We start from the raw sequence: 17020 nt of genomic DNA, 5'->3' as shown, positions 1-17020 counted from the left end.
ATTTCTTTCACTTTGGAGTGGTGATGCAGATGGTACGAGTGATGCAAGAAGAAACCAAATCTTGACACACACAAAAAAAATGGTCATGACTTCTAAGAACTTTTATCGTTTATTTCAAAGATGTCCATGAAAAATGATGTGAAATCATCAGATGTAGGCATTCACATGTACTGTTCATGATGAAGGCACATGAACTGATGGGCTCGGGGTTGTTGCGTATGGGAAGAGTTGTTTTTTTTGCGGCCTCCTGTCCACTTTCACAAATACAGTAGAGGGTCACATAACCGTTCATGCTGTCTTCATGCTTTCAGTGTCAGACTGTATGTGGATGCAGTGTAAAGGGCCAGAAGCCGAACCTGTTAGCAGTACTGAAAGTCTTAACCCTTTCAAAACAGCACATTTACATGGAGTAATCCCCATCCACTCCCAAGTAACAGAATCTAATCAGGTGAGTCCAGCTTTAGGTTAGGTATTTTGATCAGAAGCTGTGGGAGCCCGCTCTGATCCCCCCACAAAAAACAAAAAGAAAAAAAACACAGTTTATAAATTACAAATAATGACCATGCATGTGAACAAGCACTTTTAGTCACAACTGTCATATCAATTTCCATCAAAGGCACTTCACAACCCCTTGAGTAAACCACCCAAGAGTAAAATGAGCTAAGTTTTACCTACAAAAAAATAGCTTATACTCAGAACGTTGGCCACACACAATCACAAAACTTTAGTGAATTTAAATAAACTATTAAGTGAAGCAAGAGAGCATGAGTGAGAGAGAAAGAGTTGCCGTTCTTATAGATTTACAATCAGTAAAAAGAACGACACCTCAGCCAAATCAAACCACAAAGACGCACTCCACTCTGCAATGATCAGTAGTCATGACATTATGTCCAATCAAAAACCAAGATGCAGGATTGGACTAAATTAATTGTGAAGCGGATTTCAGAGGATTCAGAGCAATAAGCATCTCACGTGTGAAAATGGGACTTTTGAGTACAATAATGAGGGGTGTGATGGGAACATAAAAGTGAAAAAACAGTGCAAATCATGCTGTTTCAGATGGTAACCTGGTAAAAAAAAAACATCCATTTGCCACTTTAACTCAGCATGACATAGATATTGTTATTGACAATCACTAATTGGACTGTATTTCACTTTTAAAATATTAGTATATCCAGCAAAGTGGACACAAAACTCAGAGGGAACAGACTGGAATCATGTTGCTGAGACAATTTTAACGAAGCTGGATATAAGGCACATTTTTCTAATTTTGACCAACAACAACTTCAGAAGAATCTTTTCACAACTCTTCTAACATTTTGCGTTTAAACTGAGAAAATTAATGATCCCACCTGTGACATTTCAGTGTGAAAAGTTAAAAAAATTGATTAAACTGAACTGACCAACTTGCAACTTGCCGACACAGCAATTTCACAAGAAGCTATAACCATGAAAATAAAATCTACAATAGCAATTTAGAAATCAACAACAATACACAAATGAAACTGATTCCGACCTAGGATAAACATCTCTCAATAGAATAAAAATATATTTACCTCTTGTACAAATTAAAGATTTATTTCAAATAAATTAAGTCCCCTTCATAGATCGTCAAAGCTGTAATAATATATCAATATATTCCATCCTAAAATGACACAAAGGCAATGTCTGATTGGTATACTAAAAGTGGACACTGAGGTCGTACACAGCCCATCAGACAGTAGGTGAGAGAGATATGGTGTCATGATCTTATTTTCTCGATTACCTGGGTTATTACAATGAATCTAGCCGAAGGTCAAAGTTGTCCCCAAATGGCTGCAGGCAGGATTTCGGAATAGTTTTGAAAAGCTCTTCCTGAGTTAGTGTTTCAGGACCAGTGAAGCGTTTGGGTGACACATACAATAATCAAGGAGCGAGGAAAATAATTTTGTCTGGTCTGGTGTCGATCTAGAGCGACGAGAACAACTGGCCATTAGTGATGACAACATTCTTGATCACGTTGGGCTTTGCTGGGGCGCTAGTGACAGTGCAATGCCCGAGCTCGCCCAAAGGTGGCAGCATTGAGTAATGGTGAAGGGATTTGGCAGCATCTTCACGGTGGCCAGCTGACTGGTTCTCCACGCGTGTGATCATTTCTCCTTGTTTGTCCAAGCGTTCTCTGATTGTATTCAAAGCTTCCGAGCAACACAGTATCTTTCAGAGCCAGAGCTGGGGACCGACGTCTTCACGCACTCTGCTGTTGTTCTTCAGACAGTAGTTTTCACAATCTCACACTAATTAAGAGCACAAGAGTGAGGGAGAGATGCAGACAGAAAGAAAGAAAGAGGAAATCGATAGATGACAAGCAAAATATCAAGGTACATTAGGAGGGGGGGGGATGGGACAGAGAGGTGGATTTCCTCAGACGAGCAACTCTAGTGTGCTCTAATGAGTTCACTGCTGGTTGCTAGGTGCCAGAGGCCCCGCGTCCGCAGTCTAGGAGATTTTGGTCCCCCAGGAGCCATGATTCATGTTCCCCCTCCAGAAGAGTCAGCCAGTTATCCTCTTTATATGTATCTGCAGAAGGAGAGGAGAGCGTCACACTTGTTAGTGAGACAAAACAAGTAAGCAGTGCATCTGGAGCAGTGGTGTATAAAGTACTTGAAAGCCATACTTGAGTAAAAGTACAGATATCTCACCTGAAAGTGACTCCGGTAAAAGTAAAAGTCACCCGTCAGAAAATGACTTGAGTAAAAGTCTTAAAGTAGCTCATATTAAATGTACTTATGTATCAAAAGTATCTGGTGTTGAAATGTACTTAAGTATCAAAAGTAAATGTACAAGTAAATGCAAAGTGCTTTTTATAGTATAAAATACAGACACAAAACAACCCAAAATTGTTCTCTTCAGGATTTATTTCAACTGAATGAAAAATTATAACAACAATATACATATAATGTATGATTTTACAAATTTGGAACCCCAGATGCTGAGGTTCAAATAGTATTGGACTAGTGCATCTGAACTTCTAGGGACAACAAAGAATCAACACAACAAAATAAACAAGTGCCTCTTGCGACTACCTAAGAACACTAATAGACCACAGTATAACCACTAAATAATTCTGTAAATATCACTAAACATGGAACTTTCATCAGTAGCTTTTGTTAACAGCCTTCACAGTGCTAGTACAGAGAAGAAAAAATCACTGAACACAGTCTCGTTATGCTGCCAAATTTCAGGAATCAGAAAGTCCAACTGAATCATTCAAAACTAAAAAGAGGACTGGCAGAAAGGACTCAAGTGAGTACCTGTCGCAGGCCCAGCTTAAACGACCTTAAGTATATTTGGTTACGCCTCAAATGTGTTTAATCTTCTCCCGGATATCCTTGTCGTGCTTTGTTATACAAACAGTAAGAATATATTTTTAACAGTACCCTTATTGCACTTCTTTTTTTTTTACATTGGTTGCTTTGTAAATTGTTATGCTTAAATGTGGATGTTATTGGATTTGCACTGCATATGCCTGCGTACATATACAATTATTTCTGATATAAAATTAATAATATGTATGATTCTAGTCCTGTGTGTGGATCATATAGTTGTGATTAAAGGTGTGGGTGGGCCGCACACATTTTTCCGTTTTCAAATTGGGCCGCGGCCTTCTTAAGTAACAAGCCAGTTTTAAGAATATACGAAGTAGACAGTACAGCAATTTGTGTTGAAATGTAGCGAGTAAAAGTAAAAAGTACTCAAGTAAAGTACAGATATGTGAAACATCTACAACAAGTACAGTAACGAAGTATTTCTACTTCACTACTTCCCACCACTGATCTGGAGCAAGTTGTATTACTTATTAAGTGGTTGTACAAGAGGCTAACAGGTGTGGTGTTTGATTCGCTTACTTCACTGAGGATGGCCCAGACAGCAGAGTCTTTGATAACTGAGAGCCGAAGAGCCAGGATAGGATTGAAGGAAGGATCTACAGCCCCTTCTGCCACACCCCTCTCAAACTGACCTGTGTGTTTAAAGCAAAACCGACAAAGAGAAAAGCAAATATGAGAAACTATAAATCATTCACAGAGAGAACATGGCCGATACTTCAGGGAACTATGTGGGAAAAAAAATCTTCACTGATTTACTGGAATTTATTCAACAAATACATTTTAGCACATGACCTTTATCTGTTTTGGTTTGTTGCTTCCCACAACAAGAGGTTATTTTTATTATCTGCGTTTGTTTGAGTTAGCAAGATTACGCAAAAACTACTCAACCCATTTCCATAAAATGTGCTGGAAGGATGTGGTATGGGTCAGGAACCCAATAAATGTTGGTGCAGATTGGAATCAGATGATAAATCAAAGAATTTTTTGATGCTTTTTTTAACATTGTCCTTGATTATTCAGAGAAGAATTCATGGATCTTGTTAAAAAAAAATCCGAACTCTTTAAAGGACTGATATTTATGAGTGTTGTAACTTGGTGCAGATCAACATAAAATCGGATCTAGTGAATTTAAATGGGGTTAAATAAGGGGTCTTGTGTTTTTATTTAATGCTCCTTGTTAATAATATATAACTAAAATAGTGATCAGAAGAATTTATACCCCTAATGAATTCGTCTGACGGCCATGCAAGTTTTATATTATTAACAAGGAGCATCAAATAAAAACAAAAGAACACAAAAAATACAAAATATTTAAGCAAAAACAAAAAAATAAAGAGGTCAAAGTGACAAAAGAAAGAGCAGAAAGTTCAGATTGAAAAATTTCACACATCGTGTTCAGTGCCTGTAACTCTAGGCACCATTGACTCGAGTGTGTAATCTGATCTCAGTGTCTGTGTTTGCATCCACTAACACACATGGTGATAAAAGACTCACATACCGATTCTGTAAAAGCGGTCCTCTGTTCGTTTGTACTTCTCTTTGGTCTGTAGTCGACTCTCCTGTCATACCAACACAGTAGAAGATGGTCAGAAAAATAATAAATGTTAGACACAAATTCAGATCTAAATGATTTTGTCATTTGAGCAGCACCTACAGGTACTAGATTCTGTGCACAACTTGAGGTGTGGATCACAATGTCAGAATGGATCGCCTCTGGCAGAGCAAACGATTCTGTCACGCTCACATTCCTGTCAATAATCAATGTGCTTCGTTCCTAAGAGCAACCACTCGATGTAATCTAATCAGAGCCGTTTCCACATCACACCACAGAAGGTGGACGGACTGTGAGTGTGTGTGTGTGCATGTGTGTGTATTTGTATCACTACCAAGACGGGCAGTATTTCCACTGTGGTGTTCTCGATTCTGTCCCCTGGGTGCTCCTGGTTACCACTGCGAAACAGGAACCTGCAATTCAAATAAAACACATTTATTTTAATATTTACACCAGCAGGTAGTCATTCTTGCACCACAAACAAACACACAAACAGAATATCAAATCACCTGTGGACATCAAGTTATGTCCAGGAAATGAAACATGGTTTTGTAGGCGTATCTACACCTTGTTGTGTCATTAGGTCTTAAGTAGGATATTCCTGATCAACATTTAAAAAGCTTGTGCTTCTTAGATCTGATAATCAGGTCACAGCTACAGGTTTCTGACATTAAAAATTCCAGTATTTCTGCCAATCTAACCAGGAGAGATATAGAAATCCCACTGGGTTTTTAAGAGCAGCTTTAACAGGATGCTTTGAATTCAAAAGGCGTGACCAGAGTGAGGAATTATGAGCTACACTGGTTACCTTGGATTTGGGGTTTGAGGTTGGCAACATTCAAAGAGGGAATAAGTTAAGATGCTTCCCTTAATTTATCAGTTTTTGTGAATGCAGTGCATTTGCGAAGCAGTGCCAGATCATAAACAAAAGTCGTCAGTATGGGACATTTCCCAGCGGCGCCCAGAATACTTCAAAGAGCAGATCATTTGTTGCTATCACAGTCATAATATTTCACTCAGTGATGAAGAATTGTTATATAAAAACCACACAATCTTAAAAGGTACACAAGATATGCATGTAATATTGTTTTATATAATTTTAGATGATAATAATCACAAAAGTAACATACAGTGAGAATTTTTTTCCTGACTAGAACCTGAGAGCTTCCACCAGGATTGCATGGTCACTCCTGTTTGTCTTAATATGGTGTTAATTTAGTGTGCAGGTTTGGAGTATTAAGTGATCCCGTAACTCAGTGTCAGTGATAACATTTAATCCCTTCATATCCACACTGTGCTGCTTACTGTTGAAAAGATCTGAGTTGAGAGCATATTCTCAATTTGGCCAAGTCAAGCTCGTTGCCATGGAAATACAGGAAAATATGTAAATTTCATGAAACCTAAAACATTAAAAGGCACCATTTCACTACCTGAATAACATAATTATGAAGTTCCTTAAAAATATTACAAATTTTTGAGTTCTGCCTGCAGAAATGTTATGATTACCGACATCCGTTACAATACAGTTTGAGCCAGTGTAACTGGTGTCACTCCAAAACAGTCTCAACTCTACAAACACGGTGGAACACAAGACGGCCCCTTTCCCACCCACTGCCACCTCCACATGGACACCGATATTTGGATTTTAACTAGATTAAGAAAATAATCGGAATAAAGGTTAGGGTTAGGCCCTGTGAGACGAATTATGATTTGTGAGTAGGGCTGTACGAATAAAATTTGATTGATTGACGGTCAATCGTCAGATTATTGGAGTCCATGTAAACTTAGTCACCGCCCAAATAAAATCATTACAAGAGGAGGGTAGATTTGAGGTAGACTTAATGGCAGACTCTAAATTGATCGTAGGTGTTAATGCAAGTAAGAATGGTTATATGTCTCTCTGTCTTTTGCCCCTACAATATAAAAACCTTTTCAGCTGTGCTTTGAGCCGTCAGTCTCGCTTACTGCTTCCTTCACATTCACGGTATTGCTCCCTTTCTACCCCGGCTCCACAGAGAGTAGGAGGCCGGTCTGTGAATGCTTATTTTAGAGCACTCTCATTAACTCAACCCGATCCCCGGAGACACACAGCACATGACACACAAAGCGCACACACTGAATCTAAACCTGAATCAGTGAAAGGCAGTAGGAGGATAATAGAGAAAAAAAAGATTTTGTATATGCCTGTGTGAGCAAATAGGCTGTAGTGTGCATGGTCATCATTTTGTTTGAAAGGAAATGATAAGAAGCTGTGCACACAAGCATATTCCACACAGGCAAAAGCTCCTCTACCTCTCTATGCTAACGGGTCTGTCAAACTTGAAGAGGACGTAGTCTCCTGTAGTCGGAGTAATGGCCCAGAAGAAGTCCTCTCCTAGGTATGTCTTCTCCAGTGTGTGACCCTGATACACCTGCGTGACACAACACAAATGTTCTGATCAGTGCTTTCACTTTTATGTTGTTCTTATCATATTTTAGTGTACAATACAATTTTTTATATAATTATTCGCATTAACTAGACGACAGTAAAAGGATGGGAACTCTGGAGTGAGACCTTCATTGATGTGGAAACCTCAGCTGGTGGGTTGACGTGCATCTTGTGGAGCAGCGGCTTCAGGAAATCCTTGTCCTGCAGATGGAGAGCAGACGCCAGTGTTACACAGGAAGTAGCATTAACTGCTGTTGAAAACAAATGACTCAGAGGGTGCGAGACTCACTGTGAGTTTTTGAATCTTTCCTGCAAGAGACGAATGAAGGCCTACGTGTTGAAATAGGGAGGGTCTGAACCGCACTCGTAGGCCGGACTTCTGACGCTCGCAATGTTTCTGGAAAGAAGAAAAGTGGGAATGAGACCCAGTTGTCATACATGTTCTTCTTTCTGCTGTGTGCATGTACTTATCGCTTAGAGAAAATCTGCTCGGAGACCCACCCATAGTTTACCTGTGAGCCATGTTAATCATTTGTCTTTGGCACACAGTCATTCAACAACCCCCTCCTATCCTCCAACATGTGCAACGAACGTATGTGTGTACACACTGTCTGGTTCTATTTTCCTTAGAAGAGGAGAGGGTGATCTTGGCTTTATAAATTAGCTGCTTTGTTTGTCTGTCCAATTTTTATGTAAAAAGGGTGGAGGCAGTGGGAGAAATAAAGCCAACCCTTCCAGAATATTTACGCTAAAGTCAGTTTACCTTTAACCTGTCTGTTTGCAGCTGGCTTTGCAAACAGACACCTCTCCTCCCTTTCTCCCATTGTTTGAACAAGGATCTCATACCCAGTCTTGTCAGAATTCAACTTACAGAAAACCATCAAAACAATGGAGAACTTTAGTCATGCATTAATCAATCACAGTACACACCGCATCTTTTTCAGGATTGCAGACTTTGACCCAGAGAATATGGTCCAGCAGCCAGTCGATGGGTTTCTCCTTATAGAACATGAAGATGAACTCAACAATGAGGTTTAGGTCAGGAGCCTGGAACATTTTTCCTGAAGGAGAAACAAAGTATAGAGCAAACTTCAGATTAATAACCAATTATCAACCAGAATTCATATTACAAACGAGCACTTTAAAATACCTTATTCATTATTTTTTTTTAATATCTGTATAGCAAAATAAATAGGACTTGTGGGCAGCAGCTGTATCACAATCTAGGTTTCACGCTTTAGATACTTAAGTCCAGAAAAGCGTAGATGCTAGAAGCTTGTTGAATGCTCCTATTTTACCAGAAGATAATTGGCTAAATAAATATTTTGTTGAGATAGGACAAAAAACGCAAAAATTAGGACAAACCCAGGGTTATCAGCTCCCCTCAAAGCTACCATTGATCATGTTTAGTGCCAAAAATCCATTTACAAAACTATAAACGTTCCATTCAGATGAAGGATGATACTGATAAAATACAAAATGTTCAGGAACAACAGACCAAGAAAAGCTGCATTAAGTTAAGCAGAACACTTTTCATATCATATCATATCATTATATCGACTGTAATGAACTCATCTCGGAAGCTGAATCCAGCTTTGTGGATGTTAACTATTTTCAGAGTTGGTTGCAGCAAACAAACTGGGGTTTAATTGGTCTAGTTAAACTCAGCATTCTAATGATTCAATTACATTTTAGAACTTACATTTAAACACAGATCCGTATACATCTACAAGTATACCCTAAAGTTACATATTAATTAAATCATGCAGGATAGGTTTTGTTAACCACTGACATTTGGGCCATTAAAAGAATAGATTGGGATACATTTGGATTTGCTTTATCCGGACCAATTAACATTACTTTTCAATAACCCAATTTCCAAGGAGATCAATAAAATGTCCATATTGTCTTTACTGGCTGCTAAGCTCTCGGTCTGTCTTTATTCAATAGCATATTCTTACAGTTGGATGGCACAACTTTTATTGATTTAACGTTCAGATTTTGAAATCTTTTCTGCAATGTGATGGACAGATTTCCTACGCCTCAGCTCTTCTCCTCCTGCTCGCACTGTTCTTCTGAAAGAGTTAAACTTCTTTGCTGCATTTCACTCGACAAGTCTTACAGTATGTTAATGTCTTGTCAAGGGCATTGTAATACTGATTTAAAAGAATGAGTTGAAAACCAATTTATAGCAACCATATAGCCTGCCTGGGAATTAGCTTTGCACAGATTTTCAGTTGACAGCCTTTGTGGATGCTGACTAACAATCATTTGCTTAATGGATCATACCAATGAAGCCCAGCTGAGAGAACTCCAGGATCATCCAGTCCTCTGACGACAGCTGCAGGGCAAAGTTCTTCATTGTGGCAAAGTAGTTGGGCTTGGCCACAATATCGTCCTCCAGCTGAACAAACAGAGGGTCACACAAAAGAAATGTAAGATGGAAATAACCACATTGAATAGTTGGTTAATTGTTGATGGAAAGGGAGAAAAGCAGGAGGGACACTCCACTATGTTCACGTGGGGACATGACTCCGAGCTGATCTAAAGGACACTGCTGAGTGTCTACACTAATCTAAAGCAGTAATAGATGTTAGAGGGGCAATACCTCTTCTCTCCAGCTGAGAGCAGATGATGCAATTGACACACAGATGCAAGATTGACAACACAGTTAAATTCAACCTCTAATGGCTGTGCCCAGAATTTCAAATCTGCAGAGAGGCAATGTTTACGTAAACATTCCCCAATTGAACGCCTACTTAATCCAAGAAGACGGATCAGAGTTATAGATGTCTAAGAGGATTAGGCTGAGAATAAGTGAAACCGACTCCGGTCTGATAACAAACAACAACAACACTGGCTCTGGAGAATGAAACAACACACATTTGCTTAAAGTACTTGCTGTTTTTTAATTTGGGAGGACGTGCTTCAGTCTAAGAGCACATCAGAGTTTGCAGAGAAAAGGCTTTCATTCTGATACTTGAGTAATTGTCTACAGAACCTTTCTTAAAATACACTCCAGCAAGTTGCTATTGGAAAATGTATTATTTTAAGGACATACCTGGACATAATAAACCCCTTTGCTCACAGCGTACATCATGAGGAAGGAATAGTCCAGATTCTGCTTGGTTCTCCATCTAAACAAAGCAGATACAAATCGACAAACATGAAAGCTGAGCCACTGTAAGGTGAAATATTATACCATTGCATGTCAAAGTCAATGCTTCACATACAAAACGCAAAACTGTGCAAATCTGGTCGCCAAGGTTTCCTGCATGTTACGGCAGCAGACGCTATTTGAATCATTTATAAGCCAATGCTGTCACAGTAACTGTTTGATCTGAAGGATCTGCGCTCGCTGCAGATGGACCCGCTGCTGTTGGCTGAGAGCCGCAGGTGTTCACGATGCCTCCAGAGAACAGGTGTGAGAGGTGGTACACTGACAGGTTTGTACAGCTATCCTTATTAGGACTTCACATTGACTTCCATTCATTGTGGACAGCCTGAAACCTAACCTTAATGATAACCAATTCATGCTTAGCCCTAACCTTAACCAGGATCTTATTATGACTTGTTGGCTCCCATGAGGCCTACTGATCCTGACAAGGTCAGTGCTTATGCTGGAAAAGGTCCTTAAGGGGAAACAAAAAGAAGTACACACACATACACTCCAGTCAGGTGAACAGACACCACTTATTTGAATTTGAGGGCAGATGATGCACATGCACTTCACCTCAACCAGGTGGTTCAGTGTTGCTGCAGTTTCAGCAAAGAGGACATCGTTTTAAACTTTTCATGTATCACTGACCTGAGTCCATGCACGAGTGCCCGCACACACACACAACATTAGTGTGTCCCATGGGCCAATGTTGAACAAGATACAGCTCAGATTAGCATCTGTGCTCAAAAACACCCACACACACAAATAGCCCTAAATGCTATTACCCTAGTACATACTGTAAGTAGTCAGCACAAACTGCACCATAATCAGATTCCTAATGAAGCCCGCAGATAGCACATTATAAAGAGAAGGTAAGCACAGAAGATAATGAGAGCGAGCACTACAGAGAGAAAGAGATAGAGGGTGCTGCTGCTGATGACCTTGATCCAACTTTGAGAAGTGCCTGTGGAATACCAAGTACCCGAGCAGCCTCTGTAAAAATCTCTCGCTTGCTCGTTCACTCCCACATCCCCCTGACTCATCTTTCTACTTTTTTTTCTGCAGCTCTCCTGCATTTCATTTCTCCCAGGGCTGATTGTTCTAGATTTCGATAATGATTTCTATCACATTTTGCATAATTAAATGTCAGCACTGAACACCATGATAACACAGACGTCTTGGCGAAGTGAACTGCTTACCTGACTCTCTCTCTGGAGTCTCCAAATGTCTCCTTGAGGTTGGTAAGCTCAGGGTAATAGGTGGCCGGAGGGGAAATCACCTCCAGCAAGCCTGAACTCAGCTCTGTAGAAAACCTGACGAAAGAGAGTCACTGGTGATGTCAACAGAGATACACACTTTACTCTGGTCTTTTTCACTAATTCAAAACATTTCCATCTTTTTGTGCATCTGGCAAGAAGCAGAGGAATGTACTCACTCTTTCTCCAGGACAGCAACTACGCTGTGAACGTAGTCCACGTCAGTCTGCAGAGATCAACCATAAAGAGTTTAGACATGTTGACTCCTTATTATCAACATTTTTGTTCACTGTGTAATAAAATCATGTAATGACACATACAGTTTGGATTATGGGATCTCACCTCCCCAACAAAGACAATAATAACACAGTCAAGTTTCTCCTCTGGTGACAGCTTGTCTATTAGCGAACGCAGCGTCTCTGACAGATAAGACTTCACCTTCCGCTTCACTGTGGGAATCCCCATCACCATGGTAACTGAGAAAAAGAGAGATAAGCATGTGGTGAGAATCAGGAATGGATGGCTATTTAAACAAGTGGATCTGAAACCAAATAATCTTTTTGTCGGACACCAACAGATTACAACCCGCCTAAATCAAGAGCACAAGTTTTGGCCAATAGTTTGTAATGCAGCTGCACTTATATGCTGCATGTTCGTTAGTTGAATCTTACACAATCTTATAATTGTAATTAATAAAAGAATCAACAATTTGTATTATATATTATTGTTTAATAACTGGCATTAACAGAAGATTATCATTGACTCTGTGATCAGCGACATGATGTTAAATTCGTGTGAGCTCAAGGAAGTTGGACAGACTAAAGTAGCAGAGAGCAATGACCAGAGAAGATCAGACCCCTATAATGTGAAAACGATACGATATTATCCTGAGTGGTTTATCTCGCTTTTAATGCAATTGACTAAATAATAAGTGTCCAGAACCAAACCAAAACTGGCTATATTGTTGTACCAACTCAGTACAACAATATAGCCAGTATGTACACCAATTTTAGCAACTGAAACATGCATTAAATCCAACCAGAGGCAAAAACGACTGGTTGACTAAAAGGTTAAAAATTATCAACATAGTCTTAAACTACTTCTCTCCTCCTCCCCCCCCCCCCTTCCCCATAATGAATGGGTTCTTCCCTAATCCTTCCACCAACTTCTGTGAAAAACTGTAATTTTTGCATCATCTTGCTGGCAAATAAAAACAAACTGGGGAAAATGTATTAGGTCCAAGGAAGAAATCCCCACTTCTGAGCTAAAGGAGAGAGACTGAGCAGAGAGCAGACTTGTCGAGTGACACAGCGGCGAGACATGGAAAGAGGAGAAGAGAGTCTATTGTCATCTTCTCATTGCCCCTATTGTGTGAGGCTTGGAGCGACAAAACAGACGGCCTCTTCTTTATGATGGGGAGATTTCCCCTGAAACTACACGAGACTGGGAGAAGTACAATGGACTGTTACCAACACAAATCCAGTTCATTGTGCTCAGTAGACTACAAGGATCACTTTCACCGGGGGAAAGAGAGAGTGAGAGGATGAGATAGCAGAGAGCATAAAAACCGGGGAGATGCAAATGTGACAAGGAGCAACTTGTTTGACAATCAATCAGAGTTTAAAAGAAAATAAGTCAAGACAGCGGCATGAAATTGCCTAATAATTTGTGTACTGTATATTTTCTTATATAGCTTCCTCTTCTATACATTTGCTCTTAACTGAATTAATATCCTTGGGCCAAAATCTACAGAAGGAAGCTTTGGGTAATGCTTGTTTTCATACCAGATAAATTAAAGTTTTGTCCTAATGGAAGCAGCTTAAAACTGGCTCTATAGGGGATGGTAATGATTGGGTGAGGCTAATGGTTGCGTGTTGTACATGTGTGTGTGTGTACGGTTTAAAAAGGGAAAAGCTGCTTACTGAGGGGTTTGCGAGGTTGCAAGGGGCCTCAACAAAGGCAAAGAACAAAAACTTGAGGTGCAGAATGAGGGAGCTGTGCAGTGGACATGAGAAAGGGTGCAATCCTCTGGAGTGATCTGTGCAGCGTGGAGAATCTGTCCCAGTTTTGCTTTGTGTTTCTCACACTGAGCTCCGTGTTGTATAGCGACACCCACCACCACCACCACCACCACCACCAAGAAAGTAGGTCGAGGATGAAAGGAGAATGTGGGAGGACGGAAAAGAGACAGAGAGTGACAGAGCAAGGGACGGGGCAAGACAGTGAGTGAGTGATAACGCATGTACGCGCAGCTGGAGCAGGACTGCCCCTCCCCGTGTCCCTCGATCAGTCTGCCCGCTTCACTCAATCAATGTAAAGACTTGATTTGGCATGGCATTCCACATAAAAGAAGCAAGTGTTCAACTGTGTCTTTATGCTTTCAATGGGCAGCCGAATATTCAAGCTCAACTTGTTGCATTACTTAAGGTTAGGTCTAGTGTCAAGACAGGAACACACATAACTAGATACATTTTTGTAAATTATAATGTAAATAATGTTGAATTAAATTGAAAAAACATATCTGGTCACAGTGGAATATTCTATAGATTATTTGTATGAAAAATATAGTATTCTGATCAACGGGCAAGGAGATCTCTTTTTTTCACATTTTGATTGATTATTTTATCTGTTTTTGGTGACTTTTAAGAAAATCACGCCTGCAATGTTTCAATGTTTCCAATGCAAAGGGTTGCCGCAGTACACTGATGCTATATTTTAATGACATAGAAAATCTTTTTAAAGCATTCAGATGATTCCTCCAGGTTCTCTAACCTCTGCTGCTGTCATTAGCCAATTTTCATCATGTCTATTAACAGGATTACACAAACACTACAAAACTAATTTCTACCAAACTTGGTGGAGGGTTGGATCCTGCGCCTGGGAAGACCCTATCAAATTTTGGTGCAGATGTGGATAAAGGGGCAGATACAACCATTTTCTTTCTCTTTCTTTCTTTATACATTTTACAATTTCATAAAATTAAAACAAAACAAGTCATAGATTTATCTTGTTGAATGAGATCACAACATCTGCAATTCGAACTGACTATGTTTTCGGTAGAATCAAAGGTTGCCATGTTGAACACTTCGATCCAAGAACTAGTACTTTCAATTGATAGTTTATCTGTTCGGCAATACTGATTTACAGACATAATCTCACACAGATGCAACACAATCTTTATGTCTGTAAATCAGCATTGCTTTATAAAGAAAAATGTTGGCAGCGTGATTAACAGCAGTGCGTGGGAAGCTCCTGAGGGATGATATTCTTGTCACTGCACACGCAACATCTACTGGAGAGCAGAGAAACCTGAGGGATTTCATGAAACTTCACGCGTCAGGCCTTTGCAATGAGAAGAAAAGAAGCAGCTTGCACCACCTGAGCAGAAACAACACTCTCTACATTCAGGCCAACAGAAGAGTCAGTCATGACTGTTAAAGGAATTCGAGACTGGAGAGAGAAAGGGCATGAATAGAGATATATTAAAGCTTGTGGCATGCTGGTCAAAATAAACAAATGCTTGTGTATAATTGAAGTTACTTAGTAACCAACAGAGTATTGACAGTGCAAAAGGGCATAAGTTGGTAGATAGACGACTTCCTGAAGACTGTCTGATTGGAACTAGCAGCGCTGCGCTCGCAATTATACTCGTATTGACTTCTGTATAAAAGGGGATTCAGCCAGGCCCAACTCCAACCATGTCAGTATAACAGTCCCTCTGATGATTTTTGAACACGTGGTACTACAGTTTGAAAGTAGAGTGTCTGAGCGGTTTTTCCTCATAATACTTGTTCATTTTTAAAGTGGGATCATGGCCTAATTTGCTCAGCTATAAATATCAAGAGAATGTCAGATATGCTTAGACCAGCAGAGGAAAAAAACGAGAGATTATGAAAAACAATTAGCAGCAGATAACAGGGAAAGATTAAAGTCACTGTTTGGGCCTCGAGCCGAAAGTTGCCAGTGGCCTGTCAAGTATGTCATGTGGCATCCACGCAGATGACTGGGCTAAAATAGCCTCTGTGCTACTTGTGCTACCACTTCCTGCTTGTACCCCCAGTATAACTGAATGAAATCAGCAGAACTATCAGTACCCAAGGCGGTAAGTAGGTGAGAACAACAGACTCTTCATTATCAGTGGCTAGACTTTCTATTTTAGATTTCTAAAAGCAAGCCAAAAAGTCTCCTGAAAGCTTGACAGCAGTGACTTGGAAAGACGGCAACAATGGCCCCTGCATTTTTCTTGTTTCCCGTGGGAATACCTTGCACTCATTAATCAAACAGGCCACGGGCCAGGGACAAAAAACTCCTATTTGTGCCCAACTTGTCCCTCCGTCTTTTCCTCTAATTTGTCTAGACGGTTTCCCCCCTCTGTCACTGTCATTAGGAATGAGCTGGAAACACCATTTGAGCCGTTGCCACCGTTAAAGTCAGGTCCCAGATCCACTCCATGTATCACACCAACAATGGCAGATAAATAATCCTCTTAAAAATCATCTAAAATGTGGTTTGCTAAAAATGGGGGTGAAATAATCCATATAAAACAACTTCGACAGGACGCATTGCACTCAGGAAAAATGTGGTTGCTGTGATGTTATCATGGTTAATTTCTGGATTAAGTTAGTTAACTAGTAAACTTTGTGTGACTGTTTTTTTATATTGAGTATTTTCCCTCAAATTAAAAACAAGAAAAAGGCATTTAAAACGAGTGTAAGACCATGTTAGCAAAAACATAGTGGGATAGAGAAACATATACAAGATATAAACTTTGTTTTATAAAAAATGTGTTAATTAAATAGGGTATCATACTGTACATGCATTACAGTTCATCTTCAACTCTACCAGTGTTCATCAGTAAGATATTATTGGAAACCTCAATTCAGGGGGGATGTTTGCTGCTAACTAGTTCCCTGAGTGCCAACTTGTTGAGACTTGATTCTTCCTCGTGTAATAAAGATCTCTGGGGGTCTGAGTGTGTTTGTGTAGGAAGAGCATGCATATTCAGGAGAGCAGGCCTCTCTTAAACCAGGGGCCTTGCTGTTGTACAAAACTTGCAGTGTATGTATAAGCTTCTCACCTCCCGTGCGGCCAAGACCAACCTGCACGGCTGGGTGCAGGCTCCCCTCATTGTTGAGAAGGTGAGGCATGTGGTGGTAGATATTTGGCACCTGGAGCTGTTTCCTATTTGAGAGCTCCTTCAGCAGTTTCTGCGTCTCATCTGAAAGAGGTCACAGAAACATGAGTTCAGCAGTGCTGCTG

At 40.0% G+C, this 17020-nt stretch overlaps 1 protein-coding gene across 1 annotated transcript in view; it reads right to left on the bottom strand.

Moving 5' to 3' along the window:
* Positions 1–90: 90 nt before the first annotated feature.
* The window catches only part of mgat4a (alpha-1,3-mannosyl-glycoprotein 4-beta-N-acetylglucosaminyltransferase A), a 30046-nt gene continuing 13116 nt past the window's right edge, over positions 91–17020 (bottom strand). The window contains exons 3-16 of the mRNA XM_061087948.1: positions 16839–16979; positions 12104–12237; positions 11941–11987; positions 11705–11818; positions 10407–10482; positions 9635–9749; positions 8276–8406; positions 7635–7742; positions 7472–7546; positions 7210–7328; positions 5252–5330; positions 4864–4924; positions 3885–3997; positions 91–2556 (exon numbers count right to left, since the gene is read on the bottom strand). Of these exons, the coding sequence (XP_060943931.1) occupies positions 2530–2556; positions 3885–3997; positions 4864–4924; positions 5252–5330; positions 7210–7328; positions 7472–7546; positions 7635–7742; positions 8276–8406; positions 9635–9749; positions 10407–10482; positions 11705–11818; positions 11941–11987; positions 12104–12237; positions 16839–16979 (1340 nt within the window). The 3' untranslated portion in view covers positions 91–2529. The remainder of the gene's footprint in view (positions 2557–3884; positions 3998–4863; positions 4925–5251; positions 5331–7209; positions 7329–7471; positions 7547–7634; positions 7743–8275; positions 8407–9634; positions 9750–10406; positions 10483–11704; positions 11819–11940; positions 11988–12103; positions 12238–16838; positions 16980–17020) is intronic.

The sequence above is a fragment of the Limanda limanda genome, chromosome 16 (assembly GCF_963576545.1).
Source record: "Limanda limanda chromosome 16, fLimLim1.1, whole genome shotgun sequence".
Lineage (NCBI taxonomy): Eukaryota > Metazoa > Chordata > Actinopteri > Pleuronectiformes > Pleuronectidae > Limanda > Limanda limanda.
Note: the sequence above shows the minus strand (reverse complement) of the source record. Positions and strands in the feature narration are given on the sequence as shown.